At 38.2% G+C, this 17,649-nt stretch overlaps 2 protein-coding genes across 4 annotated transcripts; one reads left to right on the top strand and one right to left on the bottom strand.

The window, feature by feature from the left end:
• Window positions 1–137: 137 nt before the first annotated feature.
• On the bottom strand, window positions 138–7,099 carry si:dkey-183i3.6 (LAT2 domain-containing protein). 2 transcript variants are annotated; one of them, XM_068599800.1, is made up of 15 exons: window positions 6,879–7,099; window positions 6,034–6,150; window positions 5,319–5,382; window positions 4,320–4,431; window positions 4,134–4,238; window positions 3,008–3,050; window positions 2,596–2,639; window positions 2,340–2,373; window positions 2,132–2,166; window positions 2,010–2,051; window positions 1,897–1,927; window positions 1,736–1,788; window positions 1,556–1,612; window positions 1,390–1,449; window positions 138–787 (listed from the first exon to the last, which is right to left on the bottom strand). In XM_068599800.1, exons 5-15 carry the CDS (start codon window positions 4,234–4,236, stop codon window positions 756–758), a joined length of 534 nt encoding a protein of 177 aa, XP_068455901.1. In that variant the 5' UTR covers window positions 4,237–4,238; window positions 4,320–4,431; window positions 5,319–5,382; window positions 6,034–6,150; window positions 6,879–7,099; the 3' UTR covers window positions 138–755. The 2 variants fall into 2 exon arrangements, with proteins under 2 accessions (XP_068455901.1, XP_068455902.1); XM_068599801.1 differs by having other exon boundaries at window positions 4,320–4,385.
• kctd7 (potassium channel tetramerization domain containing 7) lies at window positions 6,793–16,723 on the top strand. Of its 2 annotated transcripts, none has more exons than XM_068599799.1 (4): window positions 6,793–7,393; window positions 8,614–8,783; window positions 12,194–12,372; window positions 13,698–16,723. In XM_068599799.1, the coding sequence occupies exons 1-4, from the start codon at window positions 7,076–7,078 to the stop codon at window positions 14,072–14,074; spliced, it is 1,044 nt and encodes a 347-aa protein (XP_068455900.1). In that variant the 5' UTR covers window positions 6,793–7,075; the 3' UTR covers window positions 14,075–16,723. The 2 variants fall into 2 exon arrangements, with proteins under 2 accessions (XP_068455900.1, XP_068455898.1); XM_068599797.1 differs by having other exon boundaries at window positions 6,793–7,429.
• The last annotated feature ends 926 nt before the right edge of the window (window positions 16,724–17,649 follow it).

Here is a 17,649-nt window from a genome sequence, read left to right as displayed (position 1 = left end):
TACAAATTTGAGGAGTTTTGTCAGTCATGTATAAATCATACATTTTACTTCACTGCATTTATTCAATATCTACATTTACTTTAAAATATTAAGATCTTTGCACACAAAGCATATGGAAATGTAAAAGTACAGCTGAAAGGATTAGGAGATAAATCTAATGGTTACCCTGCATGTGTGATTTCTCTTTTCGGAACTTAAAAAAAAAAAAAAAAAAAAGATTCAAACCTCAAGTAGAAGGAACATGAAAATAACTTGTATATATTGGACATTTATACAGACTCCGTTCTCATTTACACTCCTGATAAATACAAATGGAAAAAGTGTGTTCAAATCCAAGGTAAATAATAAACTTAAACATAACTCCAAAATATAAAATAAAAGTAATGTGACTTAAAAGTCAAGTATATTCCTAAACACTAAATGTCATTTCATAAAGTTCACATCAGATTCTTGAACCTAGTTTGACAACAGAAGCAAAAATAATGTGACTTAAAAGTCAAGTATATTCTTAAATGTCACTTCATAAAGTTCACATCAGATTCTTCAAAGTTTGACCCCAGAAGCACTCAAACGTTCAAGAATACCAACGAGAAACGACCGCATACGTTCTGCATGTTTGAATGGACTTATCACCTCAGGTTCAGCATACAATCGAGGTACATGAGCATTTTCATTCACATCTTTAACACATAAAGAAACAGTTTCAGTTTAACACAACAGGTCAGATGGCAGGCCGACGTTTTCTGACGTCCACATCAGCTGTTTGCATTCACATAATCCGCCTCATCTGTTACAAAAGAAGGTTTATGAAAGGTTAACAGGATTGTTTGGATCTTTTGAAGTGCCGTTCATGTGGTTCCTTCTCTGTTTTAGTCGAGCAAAGCAATGCACCGCCGTGGTCATTTTGTGTACCCATATTATTAAAATAGTTGCAAAAGAAACTTTAAAAAAAAAGAATCAAAATCCAATCATTAGCTCCTCCTGTAATACTAAATATCAAGTGCTTTCAGGTAAGCTAGTAGCAACCTGTGTCAACCAATAATATGATGCAACTCAAATATAAGGAGATTCTGTTTACAAATATAAAAATAAAATCTGTGTGAAAAAAAGCATTTGGTATACAGAAAATAATTCAATTGTGTTGTTTTTCTCTTTTCATATGAAAACATTTCCGTCAAGTTACTTTATTTGAGGGTTAAATATGGCACACAATAATAATTTGTTCTAAAATAGTTGCCCATTAAGTTTATTGGAGCTCTGCGTGTGTTTATTCAGTCTGTTCACTTGTACTCTGGGGTACACGCATCCTTCTGCTTGAGTAGAGTATTAGCACACAAAACCATAGACTATAACGCAATTCAATGCATAAATATGATTTATGGCACTCACCATCTTTTTGCTCCTGCACTACTTGGTCCAGAAACTCTGAGTTCTCGTAGTCGTCCTCATCTGTTTGGGGAAACAGCAGATTGAATGCGTTGAACTTCAGTGACTGGTTAGTTTTGACATTTCACACATTTTCATGTCGACGTTTTGATTCAATGGTTGAACTAACCATCTTTACTTGATAAAGTGTGAACGTTAGCATAGACATCTGGAGTCTGATCAGCATCTAAAAGAAAAAGGGGCATATTATGAATGTGAATTGATTATAAACATGTTTTCAATCATTTTAAAAGTACGTCGCACTTCATATTTTACTTTATGTTTAAAAGGGTAAAGTGCAGATGCTCACCAGTTCTTATTGCGCTCTGTTCATTTTCATACATTGAGGTTGGAAGTGGAGCTCTATGAGACAATACACAAATGTGATGTTTGTTAACCGCTTGTTCTAAATATAAACTTTTTTTTTTGTTTTGAGTGAGAAAATATAGTAAAAATATCTTCAAAACTTACACATATGTGTGTTCCATGCTTCCTGTTTGGGCTGCAGCAACACAGTAATGACACACGTGTGAAAAACGCACTTAAAGAAATGTAGTTATTGTGTTTTGTGTGTGTGAATTTACCATTTGAAAGATTTTCGTAGTCTGACTGTTCATCCATTGCAGCTGTAGCACATATTCATGAAATTTAAACCTCTTGCAGATGAAAGCGTTAAAATCTTTGACAATAAACATAAGGATCGTACCTGTGGAGAAGTCCTCAAACTCCTGCCGTGTTTCACTGGGAAAAAAAATTGAAATAAAAGCTAGTTCCTTTGCTAAAATCAGAAATTTGAGACATTTGATTAATCTTCTCATCGCATGCGTGGAAAGAAAGCATAAGCGTATTCCTGTATATAAAATCCTGAACAGTTCCTCTCACAGACAGATGAGCTGAACTCAGAGTGTACGCACGCTGCAGTTGAAGCGATCATATTGGCTCCGGTGACTGAAAAATAAAGAGGCAAAAAGGTTTCAAAGGTCAGTTAAAGACAGTGATGGAAGTAGTCTGGAAAGTAACTCAAACTGTCAGACAAATGTAGTGCAGTAAAAAGTACAATGTTTCTATAATAATACATGAGTAAAGCACAAGTACTACTTTGAATTTGTACTTAACACATGTACTGTAAAGTGTATAGTAAGTAATGAATATAAATAAACGCTCACTTGCCTGTTTTTGATCGCGTCACAGCAAACACACTTCCCCCGCGTTGGCTGTCAGGATATGTATTATGAAAACATTCAAAAATATATTAAATTATTAACAAAACTATTCACCACAATTCTGTTATGTGACTGAGTTTAATATGGATATAATGAGGAAAATTCATCCTTGTTGCTTTTATACAATTCTTTCGATTCAATACATTTTCCATAACTCAGACATCCAGAGAGCAAAACCTTCATTCAGTCAATATGGCATCAATCATACATCGTGAGGAAGCAGCACCTTTATTTCCTCTTTTGAGTAATAATTTCCCTTAATTTTCTCTTCCAAGGCTATTTGATTCACCTGGAGAAAACCAATAAGAAGGTTGTCGAGCAACGAGACCTGAGAATATGACACAAAGACAAACACTCACAACGTCTGCGGGTTGTATATCTGATGCTCCTCGTGGATGATCTCTGCAAGAAATACAAAGCAGACGAAACGCCTTCAACATCACAGAGTCGCTCATCACTTTCATACAAAATCCTCTTCTGAAGACGGACGTGTGAGCCATCACTGTCAACAAATGTTAAACTTGTGCACCTTAAAGGAACTAAAATTAGAAACTGGAAAATATTTGCGGCGTTCCACTTACGGCCCCTCAGGGGCCTCGGTAGCTTGTCAGAGAACCGGCGTGTGTTTCCATCCGTCGGTTCTTATGTGCATCTTTAGTTTGCATATAAAAACCTCAATGGAAATACTAGTAGACAAAAGGTGTTTACTCTTGGCTGAGGTGGAAAAGTCTGCAAACGATAAGATGCTTAATTATCACGCACAGTTGAGGAATATAACGAAATACATTACATTTACTTCAGTACTGTATATAAGTACACATTTTAGTACTACTACATTTGAGTAGTCTGACCCATTTAGTTACTTTACAAACTAAATATTTGCACACAAAACATGTTAAAAGTATATAAAATATGAGTTGTTATTAATTAAACTACCCAACAGTTCGTATAAGTCCAGCTGAAACGACTAGTCGATGAATCAATTGACAAAAAATAAAAATCTGCAACCTTTTTTGTGTCATTTCTCATGTAAAAACAATTCAAGGCTGCAGCTTCACAAATATGCTGCTTTTCCTTTTAATAATTGTAATAGATAATAACACACTTGTGAGTGTTTTATCTCCTTTTGGCAATAGATGAGCCATTTAGACATTTATTTCCAATAAAATCTTAGCGATCGCCACTTTAAACACAATACTTGAGTAAATCTACTTTGTTTCATTCCACCGCAGGTAAACCCGCTCTGCTTGTCCTGTCTTCAACGTGAAGGCACCGAACCCCCCAAACTGCTGATAATACAAAGGACAAATCTAACTCGAGCCCAAATTGAAAAAAGGATTCACAAAACCCTGAAGTGTAAAAATTTGCTTTGCCAAAACGTGCCTGTAAATACAGTTAAACAGCCCACGTTTGACTGAGTATTTCTTCCTGCTGTACACGCACACACTCACACACTGGTCCGGCCTATGAGGTAAATTAACTTACTGGATTTCCTTTTGCATCGCAGGCAGAGAACCGACAGCAGACTTAACCACATGACTGACACAACAGTCAGCACTGCAGCCAGCGGACTGGAGTTCCCTATCATACCTAAAAGACATAGAAGAATAAATAAGAAATGTGAATGTGAAAGAAACACACTATAAGGTGTGACCTTTAAAGCAGACTAACTTTAGCTGCCGTCTGCAGGTCAACTGTCAACTGGTATCCTCCGTCATTGTAGTAGCTGCTGTTTTCCTGTTCACAAGAGGAGGTCCACAGGATGTGGTGGTCCAAAACAAAACTGAAACACAGTTTGCCCCTTTGTAGATGAGATGTGTACAGTTCATGCTGTGACATTTGAGTAGAAGTGGAAAATAAGTACTGCACTGAAGTACAAGTTGCTTATTGAGTGTTTCCATTTTACTTAGCTGTATACTTCTAATATAATGGATGGAATCGATAGTTAAATAATTCTACTTCAATTAAGTGTTAATGTTTTGAATGCAGAACTTTTACTCTGAGTATTTTCACAGTGTGGTATTAATACTTTTTACTCTTGTGAAGGATCTGAATATTTCTTTCAACACTGCTCATTCCACAACTTTAATACGATTAAGTGTGTGGTGTCAAAGCCTAATATGTTATTAGGACTCATAATGCAAGCTGATGTTTGTTTGCGGTCGCACTAGTTTTAAATTGTTGAAATGTTTTGCGGTTGAAGTCAGTTGATCCACTTTTGGGGTTGTTCTCTGAGGTGGTTTTAATAACCAGAGCAGAGCATTCCTGTCCTGGGTCAGTTTGTAATGTTTCCTGTCAGGATGCTTTCTATTGCTCCCCTCTGTAAATTATACTTCTACTATATTTCAGATGTAAAGAGTATAATATTATCTTATTCTGTTTTTATCACTTCTATATGGAAGAACTGAGAGATTAAAAAATAATAAAAAATTCTCTCCTGTGTAATTGACTTAAGGACAGTTTTGGGGGAAAGTTTTGCAGGATAGTATTACTAATTATACTTTATTTTTTCGATTGTGAAAATGGGTAAAACGTTTTTTGTTGTCAGGATAATTGTTCTAAATGTTTGTTGTTATAATATCAATTTCTGATGAGTTTTGATTTCTCCATGCCCTGTAAACAAAAGTAACATTTATTGTGTTTTAGGAAGTTAATTAAATTAAAACTCACCTGAAAGAAACTGTGAATGCATTTAGTCCAATTTAGAGCGTGGTGTAGAGGTAAACATCAGCCTCTTGTGGACAAAATGAAGAAAATAAATCACGTGCCAAAACCATTCCTTGCCTCAGGGCTTCTACATATGAGAGCATTTTAATGTTGTAGTTTGTCCATTATACGATATTTTATACCAGATATAGATTAGTTAAACATATCATACAAGCATGTCATGTGTTTTTATGTAAAACTAACCCCAATAGATAACGGAGTATAAAGTACAACATTTCCCTCCGAAATGTAATGAAGAAGAAGTATAACGCAGAAGAAAATGGATATTCTCAAGTAAAGTACAAGTATCTCAAAATTGATCTTAAGTACAGTACTTGAGGTTTTGGTTTCAGTTAAATCAAACAAGTAGTCCAAAATGTAATATATTTTTTTATTGAATATTGGGAAATAGATGCAGTAAACGACAGTACAAGTACACGTCCTGCATTCATTATTTTACTGAGGTAAAAGTACACCAAAAAGCCCACGGCAACATAATCGTCCCTTTTATGTACATCATCATTCTGATGTATACAAGCTATTACTTAAGTGGAAGTACCTAATAATTACAGGCTTTAGTACTCCGGTCAAACACACACATTTAAGATGGTATTAAACATAAAATGTGAGGCTTTAATTCAGTCAATAGACAGATTTCAATTTGTTTACAGTGTTTTACCTTCAGTGGTCCAGCTGCCTTCATTCTTCTGACAATGGCAGCCGTACAAGCTGTTCTTCCTCTTTCAACATCTCCCCACATCCGTAAATAACTTGAGACGGAGGAGCTCTGCAATCTCTGTGTGGTCAAAAGAGTTGGCACAAAAATGTTGTTCAACTGCATGTACTATTTCTGGTATTTCAATGTGATTTCGTCCAAGCTCTTTAGTGGTGTTTTTAAAGTGACCAGTGTTGCTCTGCAGACTCTGTTATTTTCAGTGGTGGAATAAGTAGTAAGGCAACCAAATAAGTGGGTTTTATATGGGAAATCAAGAAAAACAAATTAAGTCAGGCAATTAACAGCATATCAAAAAGGAATTGATTACAAATGAAAAGAAGATTAAACCAGCGGCCAAATGAAAAGTATAGTAGCCTCTATAAGTAATATACCTCAAAAACCACAGTAATGTTACATGATAAAGTCAGCAGTGGCAGCAGGAAATAACATTTTTTACATTTTACTTTTTATTTTACTTTTTCATTAATATGAATACATATATAATTTAAATTAATATAAATATAAAATACTATAACTTGTCCTCGTGTGACTATGACATATTATTTATATTCAACGTTTTTTTTATTTTTTTATTTCATCTCAGTGTATTTTAATCCCACGCGGTGCACGGGCGCTCTTTGACGTGATGACGTCATGATACGTCACAGCACGTACCAGCGAAGCGGCTGAAAGCACGGAGCACACAACGAGCCCAGAGCTCGCATTAGGCCGCCAGTCTCTGCTCGAGCACAGTGTGGACTGTTAACCCAAAACACTATGGACCTTGTAGTTCTTTCATTTTCAATTACCGAAAGCGGAATGTCCCCACTTCCGCTCTGAGGGCGGGGGTGTGTGTTGGGTTCTCGCAGCTGCTCGCGCCCCACCCTCCGGTGTTGTTGTTGGTTATTGTAGTGTGTTGCTAAAAGAGTCGCGCGCTGTGGCTCGTGCTGCCGTTATCACTGCCCTGATTTTGGTGCCGCCGCCCGACAGTTGGCTCGCCGCGCGCATGCAGCAGAATGGCTCGAGCGGTTCCAACGGTTCTGAGGGCTGCGGCGGCGCGAGGGAGCGCCAGGCTCTGTCCTTCAGCCCGCTGCTGCCCGCCGCCACGACTCGGGTGAGGCGGTTCATTCAGGAGAGGCGGACACTGCCTCTACCCAGAGTGATGGTGGTATTCTCAGCCGCGGGTGACGCCGAGAAACCGGGCGATGCCATGTCAAGCTCGGACTCCGTGGCGGAGGACGACTTCCGAAAGCCGGCCTCCCCGGCACCGAGCTTCGCCCTCAGCAAACCACTCCGCTCCTCGCTCAACACGCCGGAGCAGGAGGTAGGGCAGGCCGCTTTACCAGACCGTTATACCGGGGTAAAATCACGATCAACCGGCACACAAACAAGATTACTACACCGACTTGATATGTAGCTTAAAACATTAAGAAGTAGAAGTACTCTGATCCAAATCAAAACATCTATAAATCTCAATCCATAATAATACCTTTTACATGCTGATTTAACGTTATATCTTGTATTAATATTATAAACCTGCAACGTAACTAAAGTTATCAAATGAGTGCAGGAGAGTCTGACGTATGTGTATAATAGATGTAACTTAGTCCAGTAGAAGTAACGGTATACTGTAGCAGAAAATGACTATACTCAAATAAAGTTATTCAAAATTATACTTTGCACAGTACATTAGCAAGTGTACTTATAAACACAACTTAATCTGTGAGACTCTGTATACTTTTCTACTTTTTAAATATCTAAAATGCAGAATACACACATTAATAATAACACTAAAATTGTTTAGTAGAAATAAGGAATTCAAATGTTTTTCAAGCACAGTACTTGAGCAGGTGTACTCATTTCCACCGAGTGGTAAACTGCACACATAAACACAAGATGTATTATTCGATAAATAACAACTGTTATGAACGTTTTAAAGAAATAGAGAAAGTACAAAAATACTCTGTATGGGCTTTCACATGATTGTGATAATGATGCACAAAACATAATGTATCTTCTTAGTATTTACTGTATATGGCTATTTATACAGGTGTCAGAGGTTGGTTGAGCTGGCTGAGCCCTGTCATGATTGGCTGTCAAGTGTGTCACATGACTTGAGTTAACGAGTGACTATGTGATACAGCAGAATAGATTAGATTAGCTTAGATATTCCTTTATTAGTCCTGCTGTAGGAATAATCCCTTTATTTCTGTAGTCTGACATTGAGGCCAAAACAGGGTATTCACAGCTCTTTGTGTAATCCACAGAGGTGTTAAATTAGCATTTATGTTGAAATTAAGTTTGGTCTGATGATCTGGATACTACTTTAAACCTGGTGTAGGTCTGAGTCGGCATATTATACATTAATAATGTATTATTAATTATAATGTGATGCACTACTAGTTAAGGACAAGGAGGACACAAATATACAGCAAACATTTAAAGATCATGTTCTAAAAGTATACCTATACCATGTTTTCTTCTTGTTGTTTTAGGTGTGTAGCAAACATTACAGTCTCCCTTTTATTTCCATATTTTCTCTAGTTTGCAGAGGTCATCTCTCTGAATGTTGGGGGCACGTACTTCACCACCCGGCTGTCCACGCTGCGGCGATACGAGGACACGATGTTGTCCGCCATGTTCAGCGGGCGTCACTACATCCCTCGTGATGCTGAGGGACGCTACTTCATCGATCGGGATGGAACATATTTTGCGTGAGTTGCACTGTGTGTGAGATATTTTTAGACCATGAGCTAAAATATTCAATATCAACAGTGGATTATGCTATTGATTCAATCAACATTACTGTACAGTCAGATGGCTGTGAGGACTTCTCTATGTCTTATAAAGGCATATCATGCTGTTGAGTTGTAGGAAGTCCTATTTACAAGTATAATTTATCTTTTAATAAAGGATTTGTTTTGTACATGGTGAACAAAACACTGTTATTTCAACCAGACTGACAATTAAACAAAGCAGAAAGAGACAAAGATACCTCTGAGCAACCAGTGAATAAGAACAGAAGAAATCACCACTCATGGGTAAAATAAATTCAAATCTGTTTAGATTTAAATAGATACGGTTCCTGTTTCAGTGCACAGTAAGTCAGATGATAACAAGCTGGAAGAAAAACAGGCAACGTGTTGCTTTAGCAAAGCTCTTCTTCGAACTTCACAATAAAAATCCGGGAATATAAAATGAATATACTGGACTCTCGAGTGGAGGGCCCAAAGAAAAACTGACAGACTCAATATTTAGAGCCCAATTCCACTGTTTTGATTTAATAATTATCAAGGGTCACTTGGACTTTTTTGGACTGGAAAACCCATTAAAAACCCAATGTTTGAATAATTTAACAATTTATCTTTTGGCGCCAAAACTATTCGCAACACAACAAATGGCATCTGAATTATACTGTTGTTTTTATATCTACTAAAATAGACATTAAAGGAAATAAGAAATATATCAGTATCACGGCTGATTCCAATCTTTTTCAACATTAGTGTATACTTTTATTGACCTGTTCATGGAGCAGTTGCAATAGTATTTTCTCACAAGTATGTAAAAAAAAACTTTGGAGATTGTAAGAGATTTGTAAATGGCAACCGAGAGAAAGCTGAGTATAATGAAAGTTCACACTCTGCAATCTGAAAGAGTTTCTTAAAGTCGCAGATGGCAGCTCATTATTTTCTGACAGGCATCCGTGAGTCTCTCTGGCTTCTGTTAGTGCTGTAAGCTGATTTACATATCTATTTTCGGGCTTGTTTGTTGATACATATGCCTGCCCCGGATAGTTACAAAATAGCCTTCAGTTACACTGTGGTGTCATTCTGCATTGATAATGGGTCGGAAAGCCAGCGGAAACTGGCAAACGGAGAAAAAAATGTAGCTAATTAACAAAATTGAGCTGTGTGCATTGTCTCACTTCTGATATTAACAGATTAACAGAACTGAGGATTGTACTTTCACTAAACTTTTTGTCCTAAACTTTTGTCTTCCACTGAAACTCTAGACAAAACAAATCATATTTTGCGAAGAGGAAAAGCTTATTTTTAATGATTGCAAAACAAGAAACAGACGATTTCTTCACGGAACCACAAACGGCTCCTGCACTATTTACACATCACTCTCATTTACATGTATACTCTTCTTCAACTTTCATTTATATTTATACTTTTCTTTTCCCAAGATAAAGGTAATTCACCACCTCATGGAACCAGGAAAAAAAACAAACAATACCAAGCGACATATAACTTTCACGGTCGATTTGATTCGGTCATAAAATGTAAATACAAAATTTGACCTGCTGCAAAGGTTAAAGCTGGGGTCGGCATCATTAAAAGGAGCCAGCAGAGTTCACTTAGCTGATAGCCCATCCCTTCAAGCCTCCTCCACAGCAAGTCCACTTAAATTATCATTATGAGCCTAAACAACAACCATGGCTGTTGTTAGTATTCACGGCTGTCAAGCTTTCAGCTTGTGGAAGACTCAGAGTGCACAAGCAGAGTGCAGGTCCAATCGTTTAATGGGCCTTTTACAATCCTGCAGTTCATTTTAAGTTATTTTGTGGCTACTGTCGGGATGTAACTAACATTTTTTAATTTTTTTTATCATTACCTAGCCCAGATTTAAAAGATGTCCACAATTCCTCAGTTCCTCCTGAGGGAGCGTGACTGTCGGAACCAAACTTCTCGGCAATCAATCCAATAGTTGTCGAGGCACTGCTCTCAAAACCATAAAAACGTCACGTGATGCCGGTTAGTCGGAACATCCACGTGTGTACAATATTTTACAGGGTATTTAAGTCTAAAGTCTGGACTGCTTGTGGGCTGCTCGTGTGGCTAAAAGGCAAAAGCAAATCACTTTAAATATGAATGTGATAAGCTGAGTCAAGACGTATTACTTATGTAAGCAGTAGGTTGAGGTGAGGTCAGTTCTGTATGAATGTGTCTGTGCAAGGGGATTTGTATGAAAGATTTATAAACAAGGTGCTAGCAGAATGAGACAAGGAAGGTATGTAGCTATATATAAAGTACTAAAACCCAGACACTCAAAAGGAGCCTTTGCATGTGGGACAAAAACACTGGTGTTTAAAGCCGACCTTGTGTTTTTGTGGCTATTGTCTTTGCTGGAAAATTAATCTTCTTCCAAGTTGCTGTTGTGTTGTTCACTGCAGCAGCTTTGTTTCCTCCAGGAGTTCTCTGTATTTTTCTGCATTCATTTTTTACTCGATGTTCACAAGCCCTCTAGGTTCTGCAGCAATGAAGCAGAAAATCTACTTTATTGTCCAAGAATGTTGCTGCATTAACAGAGATTTAACAAACAAACACTATAGTTCAGACGCCAAATGTAATTTTAACACTATAATTAGTTTTGGCCCCAAAAAGAAGAAGAAATGAAGAGAATCCTGTTGTTTTCCAGTCCAAAAACGCTTAAGTGACCTTCGATGTCCCACATAGAAAACCACAACGGTGCAACTGGGCCCTAAATATTGAGTTAGTCTGTTCTTCTTTGGCTTCACTAAATGGTTATATTGAAGAGCTTTAAACTGGAATTTGTCGGTATGTTCAGATGCTATTCCAGTGGAGCTAACTCTAGACTAACCTTCTACTTTTATTGTGACGTTTAAAGAAGAGCTTTGCTGAAAGCAACACATTATCGGCTGCATGATCGTGCACTTGAGCCTGAAATAGGAACCTGTTCTTATAGAAATCGGCACACGAGCTTCCACTTTCTTTCACCGTTTCACCACTTAATTAAGCACCTGATGCCAAAAGTGAGTCGAGTTAAGCCGAACCATGCTGTGGAAATGAGGCATTTGTCTCTTTCTGCGCTTCACTCGTCCGTCTGGTTGAACTATTGTACGGCGTTGTGTTGTAAAAAGGACTTTCTCCAACCTAAATGCATGAAAGTTCATTCAGAAATATAAAGTAGTTCTCTCAGACATCTAACTGGAGCCAGGCAGGCTTTTGTGGCAGGATATTACAAACCTTTCCACCTTATTGTTTGTGTATAAACAACAGCCCTCTGACACCAGAGCAGAGATCCTAAAAGTCTAGATTCATCAGATCGGAACATAGTTTGAATGGGATTTGTTCTAGACGATTCCTGTTTCCATTTGAAGGGACATCCTGAACTTCTTGCGAGAAGGGGAGCTTCCTCACAGGGACCGGGTGCGAGCGGTGCACAGAGAGGCTCAGTACTACGCCATCGGCCCGCTGCTGGACAGCCTGGAGGACACTCAGCCGCTCACAGGGGAGAAAGTTCGGCAGGCTTTCCTCGACCTGATGCCCTACTACAGAGGTACCTGGAGTCCGTCTCCCTCACATGCTGCAGAATGAGCATGGCTGTTAATCTTACAGGCGGAGAATGATGATTTCGCAGCCTCACAAAGTGGAGTTAGCTTGAGTCACGTTTACTTTGCCTGTATTGGTTTCCATTTTGGCACATTTAGTACCATTTGAAAATGGGCCATTTTTTGTTTTGAACTAACACAGGACTACTTTTTGGGATTCATCTACTGCAATTTTCTTGGCTGATTCTCGGCTGGCGGCATACACAAAACATGTTTGTAACATAAATTGTGTAACTTTCATAGAGAATTGAATTGAATCATATGTTAATCACAAAACATCTCACAGCTTATTTTGAAGCATTTGTTACAAATTGTAAGCATTGTGTTACGTTGAATAACTTCCACACCAACGACATGGTGTGTGTGTGTGTGTGTGTGTGTGTGTGTGTGTGTGTGTGGCTGTGATGTTACTGTCTGTGCCGCTGTGTCTCATCTATATATGAGACTCAGAGGCCAGACAACGTTCACAGCCGATCAGCTGATAACACGATCGTTGCAGCTTTATTTGCTTTGACACTGAATACAACTTAAAAACACGATAATTCTCAAGCAAGCTCTGGAGGTATGAGGAGCGTCTTTTTAAACAATATTCATAGTTGGATGTCGGAGATAACGATATCCTCGTAAGATGTAAGTCACGCTGAGTCTGAAGATAATGTCTGCGTTTTCAGATTTGACTCTGAGGAGAAGTGCGGTTTTTGATGCAAATATTCGGTCCAGGATATTGGTTCTCTGCAATATTTGCAGTCCCATTAGCCAGATATATAGCCCAATTAAAGTCTACACCTTCACATGTGGGGGGACACAGAATCAGTAATTCAGCATTCTTTGTGACAAAGTGGTGAATCAATCAATTCAATTGAGTTGTTCATGCAGAGACGACAATGTAGAGAGAACAGAAATGCAAAATCCCATGACAACAAACCAATGTTAATTTTGTCAGCAGCACCTGATTGGTCTGAAGAGAGGAGTCCTCATGGAAGGGGAATGATATAAATAAATGATGTAAATTCATTCATTCAAAATTAAACAGAAGAGAGAGCTCCACACTGTATATGCAAACACAGACCTGGCTCACAGCTTCAGTACATAAAACACACAGACGCTGCTCTGTTTGGAGATGTTTTACATGTTTGTACAATTGTATTGAAGTCGGGGAAAACACAACTAAATGAGTTTTTTTCTTCAAATAAATCACGTTCTTAGCTGAGCAGCATTAAAAACATGAACCAGTCTTTGTAACATGTCATTTATTTAACTGTTTTCATTCCAGACAATCTGGAGCGTATCGTGGAAATCGCCAAGCTGAGGGCGATGCAGAAGAAGGCGCGGTTCGCCAAGTTGAAGATCTGCGTCTACAAGGAGGAGATGCCCATCACGCCGTACGAGCGTCCTCTTTTTAACTCTCTGCGCTTCGAGCGCTCGGACAGCGAGGCCAAGCTCTTCGAGCACCACTGCGAGGTGGACGTTTCCTTCGGACCCTGGGAGGCGGTGGCGGACGTTTACGACCTGCTGCACTGCATCGTCAGCGACCTGGCCGAGCGCGGCATCACCGCCGAGCAGCAGTGCATCGGCGTCTGCGACAAGCACCTTATCAACCATTACTACTGCAAGAGGCCCATCTACGAGTTCAAGATCACGTGGTGGTGAAGCTGGAGGGACGCGGTCGGGGGGGGGACGACGGGACCTAAAAGCAAAAGGATGGACGTTCCCTTTTTACCACAACTCAACCGATATTGGTTTTTTATATTGAAGTTGCCAATATTTTGTGCTGATGTGTCTTAAATGTGACCCTTTAAATCATGCTTCAACATATAGGTATTCGTTTTCCCCACAATATTTTTGATTTTCAAATTGAATAACTCAAACTAAACTCAGTTGCTAGTTTATTAAGAACACTTGTAATGTAGCCTATTACAGCAGTCCTGTATTAAATATTACATTTAAAACCACATTCATAAAAACCTCATGAAGGGGGATTTATTGCAGGACTGTTGTATTAGACTGCATTAGTTTGATTCACGTCTGCTTAATAAACTGGTAACTCAGTGCAAATACCAAAGCAATTCTACTACTTTAAAGAGTAACATAGCCCTTAGACGCTCTGTTTTTGCTGATCTCCAGTGATTTAACTTCTCACCTCGATGCAGTGACATAAAGGTGTACTACGGGAGCTTGTGACATCACTGTTGGGTGTCAAAAGCACACTTCTGACCTCAGCCAACAGTTATGAGCTGGACGTAAAACAGGAACATGTAAACAAGAGATAAACAAAAACACGACTGTTTAGTCTGCCGTGAAGTTACTATTCACTGTTCAATCCTTCGAGACAGAGGAATTGTTCAACCAAAACAAACGTAAATTATCGTACTCATCACCTTCCTTCAGCTCTCTGGTTCCAGACACACATTGACTCTTAAGTGACGTTCAGGAGAGCGGAGCACCTGAACAACAAAAGCATATCGGTGCAAAAGCAGTCCAAACGGCGGCACTGAAAGGTTGCTTTCACAAATGTCCCGCAGCATAATCCAAGGCTTGTAGCCATTCGTTGGCTAACAGAAATCCCAAAAAAAACTATTTTTGCTATGATATTGCTAACCAAAGCATTTTTTGGGGGCGGCAGAGAGGAATAATCCTCCTCTGAAATGCTTCGGATAATGCTGCATGGGAATTTTTCAAAACTTTTTCGGACGTTTACTAACCCTTATTGGGACAATAGAGAGATGAGGAAGGTGAGTGCTTCACACAATTCAGGCTGCTTTTTGGTGAACTATTCTTTTAAGTTACTATTCAAAGGTCTAACCTTAAATCAGGATTTTAATGGTACATTTCAGATGGGTTTTTAGTCGCTCTTGGAGTCCAGCACAGTCACTGTAGTTACATGCAGGTTGAAGGAAAAACAGTTGCAGCTCTGTGTAAAAAGGCCGGCCATTACGCAGCTTCCTTACACCGCTGTGTTTCTGACAACTGAAACTTTTATTTCTGTCAGACTGGACGATATGTTTGCACGTCTGACGGAACAAATTAGCTCAAATTTTCACCGGTACCTTCATCTAACAGCCGCCACTGTGGTCATTGATAACAAAACATTTATAGTTGTGCTTAAATGTAGATATTGATTTAGTTCATAGACTAAGTATTCTTAGTTATACATATTTAGCTGAATCACAGAACTTTGAATTTGAAAGAGAGAAGACATTTCCTCTTTCAAACATCACACTTTGACCCCAAAAACTCTTTTTAGACATATTTTTTTTTCTTTCGATTTCCAACTTGCTCGTGTCAAACTACAAAGACTGTTTGTTGGAGTTCTTCGGCTGAGCACATCCAGCTGTAGACGCATTGACGAAGGATTGAAGCTGTAAAAATGTGCAAAACATCTCCAGCCTTAGATGATTGTCGCATCAGAAGTGGGTTCTATGACCGTTTATCTAATTTAAAAGTCAATCCTATCCATTTTCCTAACAATATTACTATCATTTTTATTTCATTACTTTAAGTTTTTCCTTGTTTTGCCCTAACCTGGATTTATATGTGATTGGGTTCAGAACCGTCTCACCACATTTCCAGAGCAAAGAAATTACATCGTATAAATATTGAATATTGTAAGTAAGTAAAGTCGGGAGTCAAATCTGTATTTTTTAGGAATAAGTTGTATTTCAGGATGCAGATGAACTGTTTAACCTTTTCCTTTTTTGGATAAACAGAGTATATTTTAATTATGCAACCTCCTGAGGAGCTTGTTTTTAAAGATGTGAGAAATGTTCGGGTGGTATCCATTTTGTCGGTCTTCCCATTTTACTCGTTTTACTCAAAGTTGCCGAGGATTGAAGGTAGCTGACGTTTTTGCACAGTAATATAAAATGAAGTTCAGCTATTTACACATTATTTCATTGTTTCTTGGTTAATAAATGTCTAAAAATGTATTATAGTCACTGTCACCGAGAATCAATAATTATTCTTTATTGTCAACTTCATTCCACCTTTAAGTTAAGTTAAATGTTTTTCCCTGCTGTACTTGATAATGAAGTCAAAGCACTTTGTGATTGTAACCAGTATATGATTTTGTTTTACCTCAAGTGAAAATATCTGATGAACAACGATAGAAAGCAACAGCACATCTATAACATGCTTATTTTGTTACGTAAGAGATGCAACACTGCTAATCTTTGTTTACACCGTTATGTTTGCCCTCTTTTTATATTGTTATTTATCTGTTTCTCTTAGCTTCTAGGAAGCGCCGGTTTTATTGTATTATTTAGGTTTAGTTTGTTTGCTGTGAAAATGAAATGTGTTATTTTTATTATTTATGGTAAGTAAAAAGAAAAAAAAGCTTTTGCAATGTGTCCTTTTATTTATAGAAGCATCTGGAAATTTTTTCACAGGTTTTTACTGTGAAATAACTAGAGAAAGCGAAAAAGTAACCAATGAAATGTCCTCAAAACGTCACGCAACACCAGAAGTTTCATGATGATGGCAGCAAGAAGTGGTGGAAGAAGTACAATGTTTTACTCACAAGTAACACACATAAGTGTAGAAAAACTGTGATCAAAGTATTCCTGCAACCCCCAAGCTTTGCTTTATTGTGATGTTCTTTGCAGATTTTGATTCTCTACATCCTAATCTTTCAAAAAAGGTGTCTCATTAGTATGTGGGATGTTGGCAAAGGCCTGAACCATACATTTTGAAAATGGCACGCCAGGCATCTGCATGGCGTGCAAGAGTTTGGGCGTTCATTCGCCCCGGGTTTGAAACTGGGTTGGGACATTTCAGAGTGGACGACCAGAGCAGGTGATCACTAATGATTACTGAGTTGGGTTGTTTCACTGGATCTGTGCAGCTAGTGGAGAACTACACTGAGTGCTGGGGACGTGTGAACACAACCACAGTGTCTAAAGGCCGACAGGTCCAGTGGGTTAGTGCACAGGACAGACACTAATGCATAGGATCTGTTAACTTTTCCATTTTTTCTTTTCCACTTTTCTTTTTGAAAAAAAAAGCATGTTTATTTTATTTGTATTTCTTTAATACAGCTAATGCATTGAGTTTAACAAAAAAAAGCATCTAAAAAAATAAACCAAGATAATCATACAGATACATTTACATGATCCACATGGTGGTTTAACTAACTGGTGAAAAATTAGGGAATCGTCGATAAAAACTGATTAAAAAATTTAAATAAAGGAGCTATGAACTTGTTCTTTGGTCTTTGTTCTTTGTTCCCG

Source organism: Clinocottus analis, unplaced genomic scaffold (assembly GCF_023055335.1).
Source record: "Clinocottus analis isolate CAN_PGR_092001 unplaced genomic scaffold, fCliAna1.0.p SCAF_5, whole genome shotgun sequence".
NCBI lineage: Eukaryota > Metazoa > Chordata > Actinopteri > Perciformes > Cottidae > Clinocottus > Clinocottus analis.
This window is presented reverse-complemented; position numbering and strand designations above follow the sequence as displayed.